The sequence below is a fragment of the Tupaia chinensis genome, unplaced genomic scaffold (genome assembly GCF_000334495.1).
Source record: "Tupaia chinensis unplaced genomic scaffold, TupChi_1.0 Scaffold000515_1, whole genome shotgun sequence".
Classification (NCBI taxonomy): Eukaryota; Metazoa; Chordata; class Mammalia; order Scandentia; family Tupaiidae; genus Tupaia; species Tupaia belangeri.
This window is the reverse complement of record NW_006160028.1, coordinates 2,001,125-2,023,644: the sequence shown is the minus strand read 5'-3', so window position 1 is coordinate 2,023,644 and position 22,520 is coordinate 2,001,125. Positions and strand designations below refer to the sequence as shown.

General features: G+C 39.5%; 1 protein-coding gene and 1 long non-coding RNA gene across 2 annotated transcripts in view; one reads left to right on the top strand and one right to left on the bottom strand.

Annotated features, from left to right (window-relative positions):
- Positions 1–22,520, bottom strand: part of P3H2 (prolyl 3-hydroxylase 2) — a 179,307-nt gene that overhangs the window by 28,473 nt on the left and 128,314 nt on the right. The window contains 3 exon segments of the mRNA XM_027775023.1: positions 1,009–1,140; positions 8,788–8,977; positions 10,840–10,992. Of these exon segments, the coding sequence (XP_027630824.1) occupies positions 1,009–1,140; positions 8,788–8,977; positions 10,840–10,992 (475 nt within the window).
- LOC114009300 (uncharacterized) lies at positions 146–15,374 on the top strand. The gene is made up of 3 exons (XR_003550744.1): positions 146–992; positions 13,687–13,826; positions 15,169–15,374. It is a non-coding gene; the product is annotated as an uncharacterized LOC114009300 (long non-coding RNA).

Here is a 22,520-nt window from a genome sequence, read left to right as displayed (position 1 = left end):
GGAAAGACGCTCGGTCTCTATTTCTCAATAGGATAAATGCAAATGAAAACACTGCAACCTCTCCTCCCTCAAACTGAGATACCAATTTTCACTTAAAGCCCTGACAACTATCTAAAATGTTGTAATATATTCCGTGGATGAGCAATGGAAAACGTACTCCCCGTGGAGGAAAGTTTGGCAACGTCTGTCAGAATGAAATTGTACTGCTAGATGTTTATCCTACAGATATTTGTATACAGATGGGAAGTGATATATATATAAAATGGTCTTCACTGAAACGTTGCTTACAATAGCAAAAGATTACAAACAGTACAACTGCCCATCAATATGGAGACCGGAAATAAACTGGAGCACAATACGCAGACATAAAAATAAATGCGGGAGATCTTGGTGTACTAACGTAATTAAGTTGGACCATATAAAATTGGCAAAATTTGACCATTTTTTATGTAAGAAAATGGCCATTTCCTAGGCCTAACCTACTAAAAAAGAACAATCTTACATGTCTAAGTGAAGAAAACAGTGTGCAGAAGAATGGAAGTACTATGCTACTTCCTGTGTAAAAGAGGGGAAATAAATCTGTGTGTGTGTGTGTGTGTGTGTGTGTGCTGTTCCTGAATAATATTTTGGAAACATAAATAAGGAACTAGGTTGTAGGGCATAAAACAGGGTTTAGAAACAGGGAAGAAAGACAGTCTTTTATAACATGTGCTTTTAAATCATGTGAGTATACGGCTCATTACACTTATGTTAAAATTGTTTAGAAATCACACAGAGGGTCAGTCTAGTATAAGGTGCAGGACACTGTCCCAGCACTGGCTTCTGCACTTCACCCACTCGTGGTTTCACTTTCTCTTCTCATCCTGAGCTACGGTGATGTGCAACGAGAGAGAAAATGCATACACTCCGTTGCCTGGATGGTAGAGTGGAGAAAGCAGAGCACCACGTCATGAAAATGTGATGTCTGGAGTGGTGAGCAAAGATCTTCATGGGTGAGTCACGCTTTACCTCGGTAGTAGGCAAACTGGAGGTAGTCATAGTGCAGAGGAAGAAAGTTCTCGATGGGCGAGAGGCGGCCCGGGCGAGTGGCGAGTTCCCGCACGCATTCGTGCTGACAGACCAGCACCTGCATGTAGTGATCTGCAACACAAGAGCCCAAACCTGAGTTCCCGCCTGTAGAAAACCCATACTTGAAATTCAGAGCTACAATTACACAGGGCATTCCTCACCTCACCATATTCTGAGAGCAAAGTCTACGCTATCCTCACTGCGTGACTAGAAAACCTTGCCACAAAGACAGGAACTTGCCCAAGTTTCCTCTTCACTGATGACTAGAACAAGAGGAGACCCCAAGTCGTCTGGCTCCTGGACTTTTGTCCACACTGCGCTCTTCCCTTCCAGATACTTTGTAACTCTCATGAAATGATGGAGGCTGTTTCAGCCCCTAGGTGTGGAGCATTCAGGCAGAGAAGAAAAAAGTGCTCTTTCTCCTTGTCAACATTTCCAAGCAAATCTTTATTTATTTATTTATTTATTTATTTATTTATTTATTTATTTATTTATTTATTTATCTAGTTCTTTTTTTCTTTTTTAGTTTTGTTATACAGTGTGTATGCTTGCTAGAGAGTGAGAGAGAGAGAGAAAATGAGAAATCATGCCCTGGGGAAATAGCCATGCTGCAATCCCTTCTCCTCTAATCTCCTTTCAGGATTAGTCATGCTTACACAAGCACCAGGTGTGATTTCAGACCGCTGGGTCTGGGCCTCAAAACTGCAAAGTTGGCCATGTGCTATCCATCTAATTTAACCTCTACGCCATCTGCTATCCCTTCCAATTTTACAAAGGGGAAATACCAACATTACTTTTGCATCTATTCATCAGGACCTGAGTTTACCCAGTGACAAAGCAGTCCATCAGGCTCAACAGCGTACATTCACATATTGAGTACTGGAAAAGCAGAGAGAGGGAAACCTGAGGCTATTGAAATTTACTTCTCTACTTCTTCCTTGAGTGAGAAGGAGAGACAGAGACAGCACCCTCAACATAGCCTTGACACCGCAATCCACCCTAGTCTCAGTCAGCACTAGACCATGGGCACGCCATGTCGCGTGCGCTCGGAGAGGTCTCTGGACGTGAGCCTGTACCCTTCTCATGCAGAGCGGCTGCATCACCATCTGGTTCCCTGAAACCGAAGGAATTTGAATAATCATTTTTCCTCTCTGCTTCCTTTTCATTTTTCCCATTCTTATTGCTCAAAAACAGGGTGAGGATCTGGAAGTCTAAGGGTTTCCTTGCTCTCTTTATCTCTAAGCTCTATCTCATCAGAGCGTGGTCTGAAGAAACAAAAATGACTACCCCAAGGAAAAAACATCTCTCACATCTTGCCCCAACTTTGATGCTCACAATGAAGGTGGAGGTAGTCATTTCCAGAGAACGGCTTATCCATGCTCCTGCTAAGTAGATGCCCTTGAGGATGATACAATCATTCAGCTTTTTGGCTGTACAATTTAATTTACCACAATTGCCTTCTTTCAAAAGGGTCTCTGTTTAGTCAGAATTCAACTTAGATCTTGATCTTGCAAAGGGACCCCAAAGCTTGAGAGGAAGGAAATGTGCATTTTCTAGTGTGGAGGAAATTGTGCCAGCTTCACGTAACTTGGCTAACTCAGTCCCACACAGCACAGCTAACAGAATCCCTATGGTCCATTATTATGAGCCATGGTGGGGAATCTGAAGGGAAGAACGAATTTGATTTATTTGAGTAGCACATAAATAGCTAGCGGGTTTACTGCTAAAGGAAACAACAAACATTTCGCTACTTTTTCTTATGAACTGCCCATTCAAATTCCTCTTTACCCTTTCATGCACATTTCTTCTAATGACAAAGAAAGAGGTGAAAAACACACTCAGCAAAGACACAAAATCTGACTGAAAATATTTTTCAAAACACAATATAAGTAGCAAAATAAGAGTAACAAAATGATATCTTTTAGGTCTTCATCAAACATGGCTGGTAATGAATAACTGCATTTAGGAGTCATTTGTATTTTTCTCCAACTTTTAATGTCTCTTCTAACTCTAAAATAATGAAAATACTTTGATTTCTAGTACATTCTGTATTTTAAAAAGATAGTTTACTCTTAATTTAGGAGAACATTGAGCCAGATAAGAATTTACACAGTGAAATAATTTTAAAATGATTATTATTGTCAGGTAGATGTCTGCTCACCAAAGAAAAGAGAGACAGAGAGAAAAGGAAAGGGAGGAAGCACCCCACAATAGGGTGTGGTCTTGCTACAATTCTTTTTCCTTTCTCCAACCTGAATGCATATAGAAGTTGCTGGGGCTGGGACTAGCAGATGGTGTAGCGGATACATCGCTGGAATCCCACGTAGTCAACTGCAGTTCGAGTCCTGGACCCGGCAGCTTAAAACTCACACTGGTGGGGCCAGCAGGTGGTGTGGTAGTTAAGGGTGTTGGACTCCCTCATGATTGACTGCAGTTTGAGTCCCAGACCTAGTGGCTTGCTTTCTCACTTTCCCTCTCTCTCTCTCTCTCTCTCTCTGTCCCTTTCCGGTCCACTTAAACTAAATAAATAAATAAGTAAATTAAATTAAACAAAAATAATTATTTAAAAAAAAAAACAACCTCACACTGGCATGTGTGCCCAAGATCCTGAGAGGAGAATGGAGGAGAAGGGATTGTGGCACGGCTATCCCCCTCAGGGGAGTGATTTCTCACCTTCTCTCTGTTTCTATGGTGTGCACACACACTCTATAGCAAAAAATCTCTCCAAAAAATAAAGGAAAGAAGTCATTGGGGCCAGGACTTGAACCATGCAGTTGGCCATGTGGGAACCCATTCCCTTAACAACTAAGCGGCCATACTTTTTATTAATTATACTATCTGTCTCCTTTCTACCTCAAATGCCATTATGTAAATAATGTTTTTCATACATTTGCAATCCAAGATACTAGTGTGGGGAAAATGTTCCTTCTCAAATATCAGATTTACACTGCACCTGAGTCTAAATGAACCTAACGGACACTTACAGACATTTATCCAATAGCTGAAGAAAATACATTGTTCCCATCAATACATGATACATTCTCTAGAACAGACCACAAAACCAATCTCAAGAAATTTTAAAAAATCCATATCATATCAAGTACCATTTCTGACCACAGGGAAGTGAACTAGAAATAAATAACAAGAGGAACTTTGGAAACTGGGAAATTTACAACATGCTTCTGAATGACCACTGGGTCAAGAAAGAAGGAAATTTAGGGATGGCTTGAAGGTGCAGCGGCCACACACTGTTCAAGTGATGTTGGATCCATACAGGAGCTCACAGGCTCAGTTCCCCAGTCAGCCTGTACTGCCAGGAATGTATGCCCATGGTAGTGGCTGGCAGGGAGGGCCACAGTAGGGTAAAGAGGCTGTGACCTAAGACTCTATTGAAGGTTCTTGTCTCTCTCCATTGCTCACTCTTATGAAAGTAATAACCTTTCTATTTTTAAAGAAGAAAATACAATATAGCAAAAGCAGTATTAAAAAAAGTAGAATGATTTTAAATAAACGACCCACTGAAGCACTTCAAGGTGCCACAAGGAAAGCAAGAACAAATGAAACCTAAACTTAGTAGAAGGAAAGAAATAATAAAAATCAGAACAGAAATAAATTAAGTTGAATCTAAGAAAAAAATGCACAAATGATCAATGAAAAAAGTTGTTTTTTTTATTTGTAAAAGAACATAAATTAAGAAATAGGCAAAAGAATTTTATTAAATAAGTAGATTTTAGATTCTCTTGTCACCAAAAAGTAACGATGTAAAATGACAGCTATGTTAACCTATTTGACAGTAATAACCATTTTACTATACATATTGATATGTACCTCTGTATCTATGTTCACGTAACAATGCATCATAAACTTTTAACATACACACTAAACTATATTTGAATTTTTTTCTTCTTAGAATAAATTAGATATCTATCAAATTCTCACAGAAGTTTATTATATTTGGACTCGAGGGTCTATGACTTGACCTTTTCTTTTTAAATTTTTTTCTTTTTTAGAAGTTGTGCCATTAGTGAAAGTATTGATAGTTGCATTGAAATGAAAGAACCTGAAGAATTAGGAGTTTTTGGTGTTTATTTTATTTTATTTTATTTTTAGGTTTTTGCCATAGGACACATGAGTTTATTGGAGAGAGAGAGAAACAGAAACAGTGAGAGGGAAAGTGAGAAATCACCTCCTGGGGGGACAGTCATGCCACAGTTCCTCTCCTCCATTCTCCTGGGATCTTGGGCATGCACACCTGGCCTGATTTTCAAGTCACCTGGTCCGGGACTCGAACCATAGTCGATCGGTCCGGGACTCGAACCACAGTCGATCATGTGAGAGACCAGCAACATAATCACTATGCCATCTGCTGGCCTCAAGGAGATCTCTTCTTTCCCCCAGCAATCAACTTTCTGTGTTAACCCTGAGCAAATCACTAAATGCTTATCTATGGGAAATGGACAATTTTTCTAAACCTGATCGAGGACATTAGCTAAAATATTTAGTGACCACTGGTCGAGACAGGCATGTGGAGTTGGAGTCAGGAAACACATAGTCCCACAAAATCACAACATGGTAAATTGTAATAAAGGAAAAGTCTACGTATTTCCAAATAGGAGACGATGTGTGGAGAAACACTCAACAGTTAAAATGGGAAATAAGTGTAAAACCAACATGCAGATGAGCTGTGCTCACAAAAATGCAGGCAATATGTCTGGCAGTAGTCCATAAAAACAAAATTTCCAGGGAAAAATCATCAATAGGTCAGATAACTGGTCGTTTTGGGGTGAACTGAGTTGATTTTGGGTAATCATTTAAGATTGATTTTTAATCTCCTTTATAGTCTAAGTATTGATAGCTATATTTTAATTGTCTTTCTAAAAAATTAACATTTTATAATGTACATTCTCACAAGCATGAAATGTTATTGACCCTTTGTTTTTCTGAAGAGATTTTTTGCTATCAGGCATGTGAGCTCACCAGCGAGACAGAGACAGAGAAACAGAAAGCAAAAAGTCACCACCTATGGGGATGGCCACACTGCAATCCCTTCTCCATTCTTCTCTTAGGATTTTGGGCAGGCACGCACATGTGCCTAGCATGAGTTTTAAGTTGCCAGGTTCGGGACTCAAACCATGGTGAACTACATGGGAGTCCAGTGATGTAATCATTATATCATCTGCTGGTCCCAACTCTTTTAATATCAACAGTCCAACTGATGGATATATCATCTCACTTATTCACTCATCAACCCATTCACTTCACTAATATTTATGAATCATCTACTATTTGTTAGTCACTGTACTTAGACAGTGGATTGAGCACTCAACAAGATAAGGTTTTAGCCAAGAGATTGAGAAGGACACTTTTTCTTTAAGTTTTTAGTCTTTGCTATTGGGAGTACATGCTCACCATAGAGAGAAAAAGAAATCACCCCCTCGGGGAGATGGCCGTGCCACAATCCCCTCTCTTCTATTTTCCTTTCAGCATTTTGGCACATGCATACAAATGAGCAGTGTGATTCTCAAGCTGCCTGGTCTGGGTATCAAACCACAAAGCTGGCCATGTGGGATCTCACACCTTAGCCTACACACTACCTGCTAGCATGAAGGAAAACGTTTTGAAGGTCTATAGCAGAAATGTACATGGCAGATTTATGGAACTAGAAGAAATGCAATAGGAATAGTAAAAATGGATAAAAGAGAGAGACAAAGAGAGAAAGTATAGACACACATGTCTGATGGCAAAAGACATTACTAAAGGTTTCAGGTTTTATTTCAAATAGAATGCAAGTCATCCCATTACTTAACCCCATTACTTAAGTACTTCCATTACTTAAGCAGTTTGTCAGAAGAATTTTGTTTTTTAAGCATTTTCTCTGTCTACATCCAGTGCAAAACCTGAACAGGACATGAGGGACAAAAAGGAGGTGGTCACTGTGGTTTAGCTGAAATATATGTTGTTGATTTGAGCCTGGGCAGTGGCAAAGGGGTGGAGAGCATCAGAAAAGCTTAATTGCTGTTAGGAGTTAGCATCTATCCACGTCTGGGAACAAATCAGGTAGGAGTAGGAATTGAGAGACTGAATGATAACTTCCTGGTACTTGATTCGAGCTACTAGCTGAGTAGGGCTTTCCAGGGAGAGGGAAAGCATTGGAAGTTGGGAAGCACAAACTGACATCATTCATTTGCGTTCCCATGAGTAAATGAGGTTTCACATTATTTTTCATAGATGTGTAAACTGCACATGCTCAACAAATACGTGTTAAACACTTATTATTAAACTAATTACCATTTGGCTATATTTTTCAATTATTACACTTTGAAAATATGGGTTCTAGAGCCAGCAGGTGCAACGGAATTTAATATGCTGGATCCTTCATGGCTGGTTGCATTGTTCAAGTCCTGGACCAGGTGTGATTGCTGAGCACATGTGTATGAATGCCCAAGATCATGAAAGGAGAATGGAGAAGGGATTACAGCAAGGCCATCCTTTCTCGGGAGTGATTTTTCACTTTCTCTCTCTCTATATTTCTCTGTCTCTCTCAGGCAAGGGTACATGCCCTACAGAAAAACTAAAAATATAAATAAACAAAAATGAAAACAAAAAAAGTATGGGTTCTGGATTCAGAGAAGCCTGGGATTAATTTCCAGTTTCACTTTAGTCATATTAATTTTTACGATATACAAATACTTCATGTAAAATTGGAAAAGGAGGGTAAATAACCATAGAATCTACCTACGAAGAATTGTGTAGAGGATTCAAAGACATATAAGTAGGTAAAGTGCTTGTATGTTATAATTGCTACATAAGTATTGGTTATCTATTACTAATAATGATTTAAAAATAAATTTCTACCAATAATAATTCACAGACTCCCTTGAAATATAAGACATATTAACGCTTTGCCTATAAAATATTTTGTAATATTTTCCTTTTGCCTTTGTAGATCAGCTTAGTTTATTGTATCAATCCATGTTCATAAAGTTTATGTAGAGCCTCCTCTTTGTTTTTCATGTCTTTCGTCATACTTAGAAAAACTTTCCTCTGTTAATACATAAATATTCTTCTGATTTTCTTCCAACAGTTTTTTTTCTATTAATGTTGTTTGATACAAAGAGAATTTATTTTTGTATATGGTGTCCAAGAGAGCACCTACTTGCAAAATGGTCAACTAGCCCATTTCCCCAATTATTGAATAATCGACATTATTTAATATTTTAAATGCTACACAAAAATATCCACTACTACATTCTTTATAGTAATGAAAGCTTCCAACCTGCTTAACGTTCATCAGTAACTAACCAATCAAATACCTGGTGCTAAACCCAAATAGTTAAACATTGCCCAATTATTGAACACACTAAGGTGAATCTATAGGTACTTACATGAGAAGTCCATGCTATATTGTTAAGCATAAATTAAAAAAAAGAAAATATGATGAAAAGCAGTATTGACAGCATTGTCCTATTTTTATAGAGCATAAAATAGTATTGTAAATAAATACATAAGTATTTACATATGCATCTGACAACGTTTGGGAGGACAGTTACCAAAATTTTTAACTATCAATACATAAATTTAACTATGGGAGAAAGGCTGGGATAGAAACATGAGTTTTTCACTTCTTATAATATATGCTTCCATTCCATTGTAATATTTCTATAAATTCCATGTAGTGGTTTTACGATCAGCATAAGGAAAGGGAAAAATAAACTTTACCAGCAATGGCTTCATGGAGGCCACCTTTATATCCTAAATACTCATACTCTTCAAATCTCTGAGGCCCCTCACAAAGGATTCTGCACTCCATATCTTCATTGAAATATTCTCTTAAAGCCTGCTCAAAGTACTTGATAGCCACCTCAAAGTTATCAGCCTCATAATGCTTAACTCCCACACTGTAACTCTCCTGCAAAGAAATAGAGAGGGGGAAAAAAAAAAGAGTATTTTCAAAGACCAGGATATAGGGAAACTCAGGGTCATTAGTTTCCTGCGTACTGGATTCTTACGCTGAGGAAGGATAAAGAAAGATTGCAATTGCAGATAAAGTATAATTACCCTGGCATCAAATAATTACAAATAAAAGGAGACTTACTGAGCATGTATTCTGTGGCACTAATCAATTTCATTTTCTTCCTGAGTACATACGAGACTATTTTCTAATCCTTTGCCATATAAAGGGGCATGTAACAAGTGCAGGGCCACAGATGTGAGTGCAAGTGATGTATCCTTTCACACCTGGCCCAGTTAAAAGTAAAAGATTCCTCTCGTATTCTTGTCTGCAGTGATTTAGAAGCCACATGTGGAGAATAGTGAGGTCAAATACTGAAAGAACTAGTCCTTTCAACATGTGATTTTGAGTAATATTTTATCAAAACAAAGAATTTTATGGCTTTTTAAAAACCTCGTGGGGGACCAGCAGGTGATGGGATGGTTAAGGCACTGGACATGTCTGACCATGGTTCAAGTACTGGAAGTGGCAGTTTGCTTTTTCTTTTTCTTTCTTTCTTTTTTTTTAGAAATCACACCCCAGGGGATATGGCCATGCCACAATCCCTTCTCGTCCATTCTCCTCTCAGGATCTTGGGCACGCACACGCACACGCCAGGTGTGAGTTTAAGCCACCAGGTCCAGGACTCGAACCACAGTCGACTACATGGGAGTTCAGCAATATAGCCATTGCGCTAACTGCTGGTCCCCAGCTTGCTTTCTTACTTTCCCTCTCTCTCTCTCTTTCTCTCTATGTGTTTCTCTCTGGTCAAATTAAAATAAATGAATAAATAAATAAAATAAAATAAATAATTACTTTAAGTAGTTTGGGGCCAGCAGGTGGTGTGGTGGTTGAGGCAATGGACTTCCACATGGCTGACCATGGTTGAGATCCCAGACCCAGTGGCTTGAAGCTCATGCCGGGCTTGTGTACATGCATGGTGAGATCCCAGGAGGGGAATGGAGGAGAAGCTATTGTGGAGTGACCATCCACCCTGAGGGGTGATTTCTCACTTTTCTCACACTGTTTCTCTTTGATGAGGGCCCAATGGTAAAAGCCATAAAACAATAATAAAACCCAGTAAGAAAAGTATAAGTACATGGACAAACCACTGGACCATGAGCTAGGAGATCATAGTGTGACCTGGGCAATTCACATTGGCTCTGTCAACTTTTAGGTGTAAAATGAAACTGTAAGTGGGGAACCAGCAGTTAGCGTAATGGCTATGTCGCTGGATTCCCACGTAGTCGACCGCGGTTCGTGTCCCGGACCCGGTGGCTTAAAACTCACGCCGGGCGCGTGTGCGTGCGTGCCCAAGATCCCGAGAGGAGAATGGAGGAGAAGGGATTGCGGCGTGACCATCCCCCCTGGGGGGTGATTTCTCGCTTTCTGTCTCTATGTCTCTCTCTGTCTGTCTGGCGAGCGCACGCGCCCTACAGTGAAAATCTCTCCAAAAAAAAAAAACGAAACTGTAAGAGAGCAGCTATGGCTCAAGATTATAGACATTCAAGTAATATGCTGATTTTCATACTGTATTGACTTTCTAAGGTACTTTTAATTTTCTCTCAATTCTCAAATTTTAAGTTAAATTTTTAGAAATTTTTTCTTAAGGTTTTTCAACCCTGGTAATTATTATATCTCATCTGAGAACTTAGAACGTTAAAAACACGACTGAAAATTGGGAATCTATTTGAGCTATCCATTCATACAAATCTGCTTTAGTCAATGAAGTATAGGAGTACTTAGCTCCACACGGTGGGGGAGAGGCCCTCAGAGCTTACCAGGTGTGGTCTGGCTTCTCGGTCGACCAGCTGGAATGCTGCAACACCGGCCATCGTCCTATAATTTTCAATGTTCTGTTGCATTTCCATGTGCTCTGGGTTGGCCATGAAAAACGTGTGGGCTGCTTCCACTGCCTTTTCCAGTTGGTTAAGCTACAGAGAAAAAAAAGGAAGACCAGATAAAGGCAAATGTTTCTAAACTGGGCCAAGAGAAATAGAGCCCAGCCCAAGATCTCACCGCTTTAAAGTGGCAAGGCCAAGCCTGACCCTGCGGTGTAGCAGGTAAGCCCTCTGCACAGGGAGCTGGATCCCACATGGCTGACTGCAGTTTGAATGCCAGGCCTGGAGCCTTGAAAAACATACCTGCTGTGTGTGTCGCAAATACTGATGGGATAGAGAAATAAAGGGAAACCACTGAAGCATGACCATGCCTCATTAGGAGGTTCTCGTTCTCTCTCTGGCAAGAGCCCTCACACCCTCTGGCAATAAACACATCCATGCAAAGCCACACTAGATTCAATCCCCACAATAGGATATCAGGCGGTAATAAACAGTCGCCCTAAAATGGTGTGTAGATGGCTTGGCTTTAGTGAACAGAAACAAATGTGCTTTGTTCTAAGTATATTCTCTCTTTTTTAATCTAATCAACTGTGTTTTCCGGGAAACTGGATATGTATGTTTCTGTTTGTATTATGATGAATCAAAACGAAGAGCTGCCAGAACTGTGCACCTCCAGTTTACATTTCCAACATTCTTGTCCTAGATGGTCTCGTCTTTCTTTTTGTTTATTTTGCCTTAGTCCTGAAAATGGGAGGGCAAACAAATCTATGACTTTCCAAAGGAGGAACTGTTCTTAGGCTTTACAAAGTAAACAACGCAAAGTTAAAGAGCAAATTATCCTATGGTATTAAAAAAAGCTAAATACAGCATACAGAATGGTCTACTGCACTCCTTTGATTGAGGCAGTTGATTCCTAGACTTACAGCTTTGATTCTCATTATAAACAAGAAGAAGAATCACCCTCTAATTTCCTTAATATGCTGCTCTCCATCAAATAAACAATAATGCTTTTTTAAGAAAATGGAATTCAATTTACTCAGTTATAGACTTTTTCCCTTCTTTTGTTGTCAGTGGGCACATGTACTTGCCAGAGACAGAGAGACAGAGAGGGAGACTGTGGTCATACCACAATCTCTCTCTCCATTTCCCCATCCTGTCTGGATTTGGAGCATACATGCACATGTGCCCTGAGTGATTTTCAAGGGGTGGCCTGGATTCCAAGCTCACTGTCAGCCATGTGGGATCTGGCTCCTTTAACCACTAGTCCATGGGATTGGCTCAATTTAAAGCATTTTGATATACATCTCAGTTACGGGGGATTTATTTAGACATACTTGTTTATCTAATGTCACAAAAATATTCACAGTAGTAGTATTTTTATTTTCTGAATGAAATCCAAAATCTGTTTGAACCATTTTAAAGTATGAAGAAATAAAACTTTTTTGTTATTGAACAGGTAAATATAAAATTACATGGGCTCAGCAGATGGCGTAGAGGTTCCGTCACTGGAATCCCACATGGCCTACTGCAGTTTGAATGCCAGACCTGGTGACTTGAAAATCACACCGGGCATGGGTGCATGTGTGCCCAAGATCCTAGGAGGAAAATGGAGGAGAAGGGATTGCGGAATGGCTATCCCTCCGGGTAGTGATTTCTCACTTTCCCTCTCTGCGTCTTTGTCTCTCTCTCCAGTGAGTGCATGTGCCCTAAGGCAAAAATCTCTCCAAAAACTTAATTAATTAATTAAATAAAATTACATAACAGCATGCAACAGTCTATTAGATCTGATTTTGTCAATCCAGCCACTGAATTATGTAAAATTAGATACAAGTAGTAAGTAGGCATACAAGTTCCCAATCATTGCAATCTGGTGATGCATAAAGAATCAGCTCTCACCAGAGAAAACGTAAACTGGCATCCTTAATATATGAGACCTTGCACCCTCAACTCTGTCACCCTCAACCTTTCCTTTCTTTTTTTTTTTTTTTCAACTTTTTAATTTTTTTGGAGAGGTTTTTGCTATAGGGCGCGCCAGACAGACAGAGAGAGACAGAGAGATAGAAAGTGAGAAATCCCCCCCCCAGGGGGGATGGCCACACCACAATCCCTTCTCCTCCATTCTCCTCTTGGGATCTTGGGTACACACGCACATGCACCTGACGTGAGTTTAAGCCACTGGGTCCGGGACACGAACCACAGTGGACTACATGGGAGTCCAGCGACATAGCCATTACACTAATTGCTGGTCCCAACCTTTCCTTTGTTTCATTTAATTTGTATGTTCTTAGCTACTTCCCTCCCTTCCATTAAATCCTGCCATAAAACCACTTTTCTTCACCACTATTACCTTCATCCTCAAATTTCTGCATCCAGAATTATTTCAACTGCAAAAATCACTGGTTTGAATTGCTCACTGGTTTCTTTCTCTCTCTTTCTCTTTTAATATAATTGTAGCTTCCGATTTGCATATAGCCATTTTATATGTTTGTGGGATAGAATATGGTTTTGCAAAACATGCATACAGTGTGTAATAATCAAATAAAGGACATAAAAATGTTCACCATATCCATAGATTTGCTTTCTTTCTTGATTTTAATTTTCCCAATTTCTCACCCATAACATAGGTAAGTACAAACTGTATGGATTTCTCAATACTGGCAGCTACCCAGGTACAGAGCAAAGAGAGTATATTATAAATTCTACTTGAGTCCACTTAGATGAATATGCTTCAGAAATCACTAAAACATTCAAATATAAATAGCATATCATTTATAAATGATCTTTCAGTTTTCAGAATGTGACTGTGCTGTCATTAATGAGGAATAGAGTCTATGGTTTCATGGAAATATAATTCATGAGGATATAGTACTTATGGTTGGTGAAAACCGTCTCCAGACAATGAACAACTGGAAGGATGAGTAAAACAGGTAAGTACTGACATACTCTGGTTCACTAAAACCAGACTTTAAGTTGATGAAACACAAATAAATATTTATGTGCTTCATTTTATTGCCATTATGCCTTTGCTCAGGCTGTTCCACCGACTAAGACAACCTTTGTAACTATATTTTTTCTTATTAAAATATAACATACCCTATAAAGCTACACTTACATGCTGCCCCCTCTAAGAGCCCCTTTCCCAACCTTACAGCTCCACTCACAGTGCCCCTTATCCCTGGTCTTCCTTGGCACTTACATACTCTGCCGTACACAACCTGCGTGTATCTGCTCTTCCCGGTGGGGCTCTCTATGGATAGGAATCATAACTTGTTTATCATTTATTTTAATTATGGTCCCTAAGACTGAGTCATAGATATAGATGATATCTAAGATATATCTAAGAAAAGAGAAAAAAAACGTGTAAGAAATAGATCTTCTACACATCACCCAAGGGGTGTAATCCATGTGGATGTGTCGGAAGCTGAGGTACCAGCAAGTTTGACAAAAGGCTCTCTGCAGTCATCGTTCTCATGGGGAGCTCCCAGTGTACTAGAGATGAGTGTGATTCAGTACTCTTGGAGACTACCGGCTAAAGTTGATAAACTGATTCGTTTTCTCAATCTGAAAACATGGGCTTTTTGCTTATTTGATGCTCTCCCCCTTTATAACCCAGAATTGAACTTAATATATCCTTCCTCACATAAAAACAAGAGTTCATGACTTAAGGTTGTTCCATGAAACTTCTTCACGCACTGGCTCTAGCTTTTAAATTCTCATGAACCCATTCAGGAAACTAGAATTGGCTGCCAAGATCTACTACATAGACCATGATTTGAACTGGAAGTTTGCAATCTTTGTACTCCTTTTTAGAAATGAAATACACACAACTAAATTGGGGGAAAAAAAGTCTAAGTAAGCATATGTATGCTACATCATTATGTCATATCACTAGAGGAAGATTATTATTTGCCTTGTAAAGACTAGATTTCAGCTAAGGAAGGATCTACCTATTACTCCACTGAAACAAACCAAGAGCAAACTGCCTTTAAAGGTTCCAACAGACTTCCTTTAAGATCTAATCAAAATAAACTACAGATGAGGGCACCTCTAATATGAGGATAACTCCGTGCATGAAAAAAACCAAAGTATGAAATGAAGAACAGCTGAGGAAAGGGCAATGATCTGACAAAAAGATGGCATTTAACATTTCAAAGAGGCCACTGCCTCAGTGAGTTGGAAGAAATGTTGGTAAGAAATGGCTTGAAGAAGTGCTGGGTCATTTCGTCTCAGGTTATGAAAAACTAAGACAAATACTTTTTTTTCCACCAGCCCAGAAGCACGACTGTACGTGGCAGTCAGGCTGCATGGAAAAAGAAATGAACTGACGAAATCAACGCCCTGCTAATATTTAGAAGTTACACTGTCCTTGAACTGGGGAGTGAATGCTGTTCTTCCGACATGCACATCCTTTTCCATAGCTGGTAATAAAGGCATTTTTAAAGCACACAATGATTATTCCAAAATTGTCAGTAGCTACCCACTGTTTACAAATTCAGCAAGTGTTTTGTACCAATTCTGTGCCAGACATCTTGACAGTCAATGAGAGTACCAAGGCAGACAAAGGCCCTGTGGTCTACAGGCTTACATTCTCATCAAAGGGAACAAATCTCAGGTAAATAAGTAATTAATGAAAATAATTCGGGATTGTGCTTACTACTCTGGAAAGAAGCAGAGGAACAAACAAGAGGTGTGAGCCCTGGTTGGGATCAGGCTGGAAGAGCGATTTTAGATAAATTAGTTAAGGAAGATCCCTCTGCAGTGTAATTTTAGAGCTGAGATCTAAACATTGAGAAGCTAGTTAGGAGCTGAACAGCAGTATGAGTGTTTCAGGCAAAAGAAAGTCAAAAGAGAGGGCCCTGGATTGGAAAAATTTGGGCATGATTTAAAAGCAAAGCAGAGACAAAATGAGATTTGAGGAGCCAGAGAAGGTTGATCACTTGTAGGTCTTTGAATGTCACTGTAAATGTAAGAAGAAATCAAAAAAAAATTTTAAAGAATTATTTTATTTAACTTTATTTCTTTTTTTTTTTTTTCATTTGATCATAGAGGGGGAGAGAGAGAAAGTGAGCAGGACTCGAACTGCAGTCAGCCATGTGGGAGTCCAGTGCCCTTAACCACCACACCATCTGCCGGCTCTGTAATCATTAAAGAATTTTAAAAAGTGATGTAACAAAGCCTAATTTATATTTTTAAATTACAATTTAGACTGCTACATAGAAAATAAATCTTTGTAGCAGGCAAAGTGAAGTCACTTTCTTTTCTCTTCTTTCCTCTCCATTTTACTCAATATCTTTATTTTAACGATGTTTCTCAATGCAGAAGGCAGATACATATCATACAAGGAAGCAATGATAAAACTTCCAAAGTTAAAAAATTTGTTTTCTTTCTTCTAAATTAGGACAAATATAAAACAAAAATATGGGAACCAGCAGTTGGTGTAATGGCTATTTCGCTGGACTCCCATGTACTGGACCGTGGTTCAAGTCCCAGACCTGATGGCTTAAAACACGCACCGTGGGTGTGCGTGTGTGCCCAAGATCCCAAGAGGAGAATGGAGGAGAAGGGATTGCGGCGTGGCCACCCCCCCTGGGGGGTGATTTCTCACTTTCTGTCTCTCTGTCTCTCTCTGTCTGTCTGGTGAGCGCACACGCCCTATAGCAAAAACCTCCCCCCACACAAAAAAATAACATATAAATATGTTGAATATGAAGGTAAAAACAGCTTGAAAGACATGCAACAAAGGAACGGGTTAATTCTAAATCACATTAAAACGTGGAAGACCACTTTCCACTTCTGAAACAGAGTTTTGGCACCAGGCTTTATCTTCTGAATGCTTTTTGTACACAGAAAAACATCAAGCTTACAAGTAATTTCCATTCTTCTATCAAACATCGATGTTTTCCATAACGAAGGGAATTCTTTCTCTACTTTTATCACCGAAGCTTTGGGAATGTATCCAAGAGTATTCATTACCTTTGGATGAAGTGCTATATTTTTGCTTTGGCTCTTTACCTAAGTTTCACAAGATAGCAACTTCAGAAATTTTTAACCCCTCATAAGGTTTCTTATCAGCTGACAGGTATGCAAGTGGACACTGAAGACGCCCTATTTGTAAGACAAGAAGGATCTTTAAGTTGGAGCTAGAGAACTTAAACATTTAAGCACACTAGAGAGAGAGAAAGGGAACTTAAATGAATTGTATTTCTTTCCTACATCTTAATGTAGAGCATGTAGAACTTCGTAGCTGTAAAGAGCGTGTCAATTCCTAAGTTAAGTGCTCATGCTAATGTAGAGAATGAACTTATCTTTGCATTTATGGAATGTTAGCCTAAAATGTAGTCATGGTTATAAGTAAATATTTATAGATTTTAAAATGCTATTTGGTAAGGATTAAATGGGAAATGACATTTCCTCTGTGGAGTGAGTTGGAAAGGAAGGCTATGTCTTTTTTAAAGTACTTTCTTTTGCCAAACTACTCATGTTCTTTCCTTCAATTACTTATAGTCCTGAGACGGATTAATAGACTCCTGCTCTTTCTAAATACTCTAGAGAAGTTTTAATCTTACGTGTACCTCCTAATGCTGAACACTGACACTGCATAGCCACTGCCAGATGAGGCTACCCCATGAGCTCAGTGGGATAACAGGCTTTACCAGCTAAATTTGCTAGAGGTTTCTTACAAATAAAAAAAGAAAGAAAGAAAGAAAGAAAGAAAGAAAGAAAGAAAGAAAGAAAGAAAGAAAGAAAGAAAGAAAGAAAGAAAGAAAGAAATCGGTTTGAGTAAAGAAAGCACCAAAGTGAAAAAACAGAACTTTTAACACATTTCAGATTAGACTATTTAAAACTAAAAGTCATAGATGTTAAAAAAAAAAAAAAAGCTACAAAGTGTTAACCATACTTAACCATACTTAAAATCCCTCCAGCTGTCTATGTGCTGTCTAACTTCCTAACAAGAGAAAACTAAAACTTGGGTGGCTGCTGAGTAAGGGGGAGAGGGCAGGGTCTTGGCTATGGAATGTGGACCAGTCACTTCTACCGGGTATAGAAGAAATTAGCATGCATGGTTGATCAGTACATTACTGTTGTTTTTGGTTCTAATCACCAGGACAGAGTAAAACTGAGTAGCCAGGCAGGCATCTTAACCTCGGCAGTGTTTGTTCAACAGTCTCCCTTGGGGTGTCAGAGGATGACTAATGGTTACCGAAAATGAGCTGGGGCCAAGACCTCGCTGACATTTGCTTCCTGCTACTGTTTTTGGAAACGTAGCTTAACCCTCTTCAAAAATTTCTTTTAAGGGTAGGTGTCACTCATTTCATACTCCTGTTTTGCCAATGTCCTGTAACTATTGTAATAATTATCACTTAAAATGTAAAGAACCTCTTCATGTTAGATTCTGAAAAAAAAAAAAAAAAACCAACAGAAATCCAATATCCCTCTCAATGAGCTCAGAACTATACTGCTCTCATACATTACCCCCATATTTGCCAGATGATCTCGTTTGTGAAGTTAATAAGGATTACCTTTATATACTGTTGTGTAGTTTGCAAAGCACTTTGCAACACTACTAAAGGAATTAACAGCAATCAGGCTGGCCCTGTAGTACAACAGTCTGGTGCTAGGCAGAAGAAATTAGATCCCACATGGCTAACCAGAGTTCAAGTTCCAGCCCCATCTGATTGAAAAACACTCCGGGCACGCACACATGCCTAGGGTCCTCACAGGATGGAGAAATGGGACAAAAAGGATTGTGGCATGATGAAGTCGCATTGGGAGTTGCACTCTCTCTCTCTCTCATACACACACACACACATGCATGCACCCTCTGGTATTAAAACGAAAAGGCAATAATGTTCATGTATTGGGATTGCATGATGGCAGAGCAATAATGCAATATTTTGCAAAGCCAACCTCGTAGGAAGGTTCTGGGTTCATGTCTGGAGACCTCACTGTAAACACTGGGTACACATGAGCCCATGACCTCGAGCTGGCTGAAGCTGGGTGTGGATCATGGCATGAGGGATCCTGTTGTGCTGACCCTCTCTCTCTGTCCTTCTTGTCTATGGTGGAAAGACATACATTTCTAAAAATGATCATTTATTGAGTATGTAGTCAATAGAAACATGAAATTCTTCAAAAAGCTGGGAACTGAGCCCAACCAATATTTCAGAGACAGTGCAGGGGTATTTATGGAGATGCAATATCATACAAACAATGATTTGTATCACCAAGTAGAAACTTAGGCTAAAACAGAGTTTCCCTTAACAAATATCATGGTATAAAAAGAAATTCTGTCATGTTAGTTCAGTCATGTTTGCTTTTGCCTGGATTCTATTATGACAAATGAAGATGAATTTTGTCTTTCTTTAATGACCCATTATACAAGTTCTAGCTGGCCATATAAAGCCAAAAGTCAACTCTCTAACTGCTCATGACTAGAGTATGTTTGCAGCCATTAGTACCCGGATCACAGCCTCAACCTCCAGCTGTATAATGTCACGGTCATTTGAATTTATTTGTCCAAAATGGGAGGAAAATGGCAGTTAGCTGTAGATTTCTGCTTGTAAACTTTCTTTGAAAATCAGCAGCAAAATAACTTAAAATAAACCTAGAACTGATTTTTCTGATACTGAGAATCTGAAAAACAATGCAAACATTATTTTTGGTCTGCAGTATTGTTTTGTAAAATGACAAAGTGACTGGCATAAAATGCTTATCATAAGGGAGAAGGATTGCAAAGAAAGCACCAGAAACTGAAGTGCAGGTTTATTTCCAGTTTCGCCTTTAAGTCTCCATGTTTCTTAGTGGATTGTAGATTGAGATTTACGAGTCATAGAAAAGAAATAATCAAATGGGCCTTGGCCTGCTGAAAGTTCTAGCAATGTTAAAACAACCCTGGAAATAGCCTGGCAAAAATTAAAGATTTGGGACCAGCAGATGGCATAATGGCTATGTTGCCATAGTCCCATGTAGTCAACCATGGTTCGAGTCTTGGACTGGGAGGCTTAAAACTCATTCCAGGCATGTGTGCACGCATACATGGCGTGGCCATTCCCAAGGAGTGATTTCTCACTTTCTGTTTCTGTCTCTCCGGTGAGCAGATACAACATACAACAAAAATATCTCCAAAAAAAAGTGAAGATTTGAGGAAGGTTTTGGGGTTTAATGATATACATTAGATACGCTGTGTCATCACAATTTCTGACAAGCCTGATCTCCCTTTCGTTTCATATTTACTGAGCAAATTTAACATTCCACCCAAACCACTCTGCTGTGAGAAATGTAAGAAAAGCAAACAAGCCTATTAAAAGCTTTTCCACTTAGACCTTTTCGGTATACACATGCCAGGTTCTTCTGTGAAATTCAAACTCTTGCTCTATGGGATGGGGAAATTTATTTCAAAAAAATGTTCCAAACACTCACTCCTGCTAATGTAAAGGAAAGCATGGCTGCATTCCAAAGGGATTTCACACCAAAGGCCCCCTTCTGGAGGAAACTTCAGGAGGAGACGAAGGTCCTCTCCAGTACTTAACCCATCAAGTTGCCCACTGGGTGCTCCTCTCCTGACAGGCCACATGGTCTTACTGAAGGGGTAGTTTGATGGTAATTTTTCAAAGTGTCACCAGCTCCTCTGGCATAACACCTGCACTTTAAAGAGCACACAGCCACAGCATTAACCTTAAGGCTGTTGAGCAAGTAAAATATTCTTGCCATTTATCCAGCTTACATATAAACCCAAACACTTTCTCTGTACCACAGCCAGCAGACTGCATTGGGAAAAAAGTGCCAGTCCACCTGAATTTTTGAGAAAGTTTCGGGAAAAAAACAACAACAACAAAGAAAACAAACAAACAAACAAACTACTCAAAGACTGAAAATACTGAACAACATCAACTCTGCCAATTTTTGTGGCACTTGCATTGGTATAATGAATACTAATTTTCATTAACCATGGAGAACTTGGACTGGAAAGACCATTTAAATCAAATGTGGGGGGTCTTCAAAAAGTGCATGGAAAACACATGTATTTAAAAGCAATGCATTAATTCTTTTTTTTTCACTTTGATTCCATTTTTTCATAAACTTCTGAAGTACTTTTATATAGTCCCCCTGCTTCACTTTAGGGGTGAATAAAGGATTTGCCCAGAAAATTAGTGGTGAGACTAACATTACTATCTATAAGTTTGAGGGACCAGCAGTTAGCGTAATGGCTATGTAGCTGGACTCCCACGTAGTCGACTGCAGTTCGAGTCCTGGACCCAGCGACTTAAAACTCACGCCAGGCACGTGTGTGTGCATGCCCAGGATCCTGAGAGGAGAATGGAGGAGAAGGGATTGTGGCATAGCCATCCCCCCTGGGGGGTGACTTCTGGCTTTCTGTCTCTCTGTCTCTCTCTGTCTCTCTGGCAAGCACACGCTCCCTATAGCAAAAACTTCTCAAAAAAAAAAAATCTGTATCTTTGATTATAGCAAACATTCACAAATACACACGAAATTTTAGTCACTATCATCTTAGAGATGAGATTATGCATAACTTTTCATGTCGGAAGGATTTGCTGATCACTCAGAAAGAACTGACAGATACCAAGCCTCTGTGGAAACAAAATAAATGCGACACAATCTATACCATTTTTTGTTTAATTTTATTTATTTATTATTATTTTTAAATAATTATTTAATTCTATTTATTATTTTATTTTTAAGGTGCTACAGAAAATGCGTGGTCACCAGAGAGAAACAGACCAAGAGAGAGAGATGGAGAGTGAGAAAGCAAGCCACCAGGTCTGGAACTTGAACTATGGTCAGCCATATGGGAATCCAGTCTCTTAACTACCATGGCACTAGCTGGCCCCATTGTTAGTTGTGTTTTTTTCTTTGGTTGCTGTTATTTGTTTGTTTAAATTCGCTATAGGATATGTGTGCTCACCAGTGAGACAGAGAAAGTAATCCACCGAGCCAGGACTGAACCACGGTCAGCCATGTGAGACTCCAGTGCCTTAACCACTATGGCCCCTGCCGGCCCCCAAGCTAGATTGTTTATTAAATTCAGTCTAATTAGAATAAGAAGACATAGACAGAACTAACATGAAAAAATGATTTTCTACAGGAGTCGAAGGCAGAGTGAGTGGGCGGCAGGCAACACGGGTCTACAGAAACTGGGAGACATGAGAAATCACAGTGACCTCGAAGGTTCAGGAAAGGCTTCATTGAGAAAGTAGGGTGAGGTTTGTTGTTTTTTAAATAATTATTTTATTTATTAACTTTATTTATTGATTTTAATTTGACCAGAGAGGGAGATAGTGAGAGAGTAAGAGAGAAAAAGAAAGGGAAAGTGAGAAAGCAAGCTGCCAGTTCCAGGACTCAAACCACAGTCCAACATGCAGGAGTCCAGCATCCTTAACCACCACACCACCTCCTGGCCCCAGTGAGAAAGCAAGCTGCCAGTTCCAGGACTCAAACCACAGTCGATCATGCAGGAGTCCAGCACCCTTAACCACCACACCACCTCCTGGCCCCAGTGAGAAAGCAAGCCACCAGGTCTGGGACTCAAACTGCTGTTGGCCATGTGGAAGCCCAGCGCCCTTAACCCCCACCCCCCCTGCCAGTCTCGAGTTTCTGAAGTA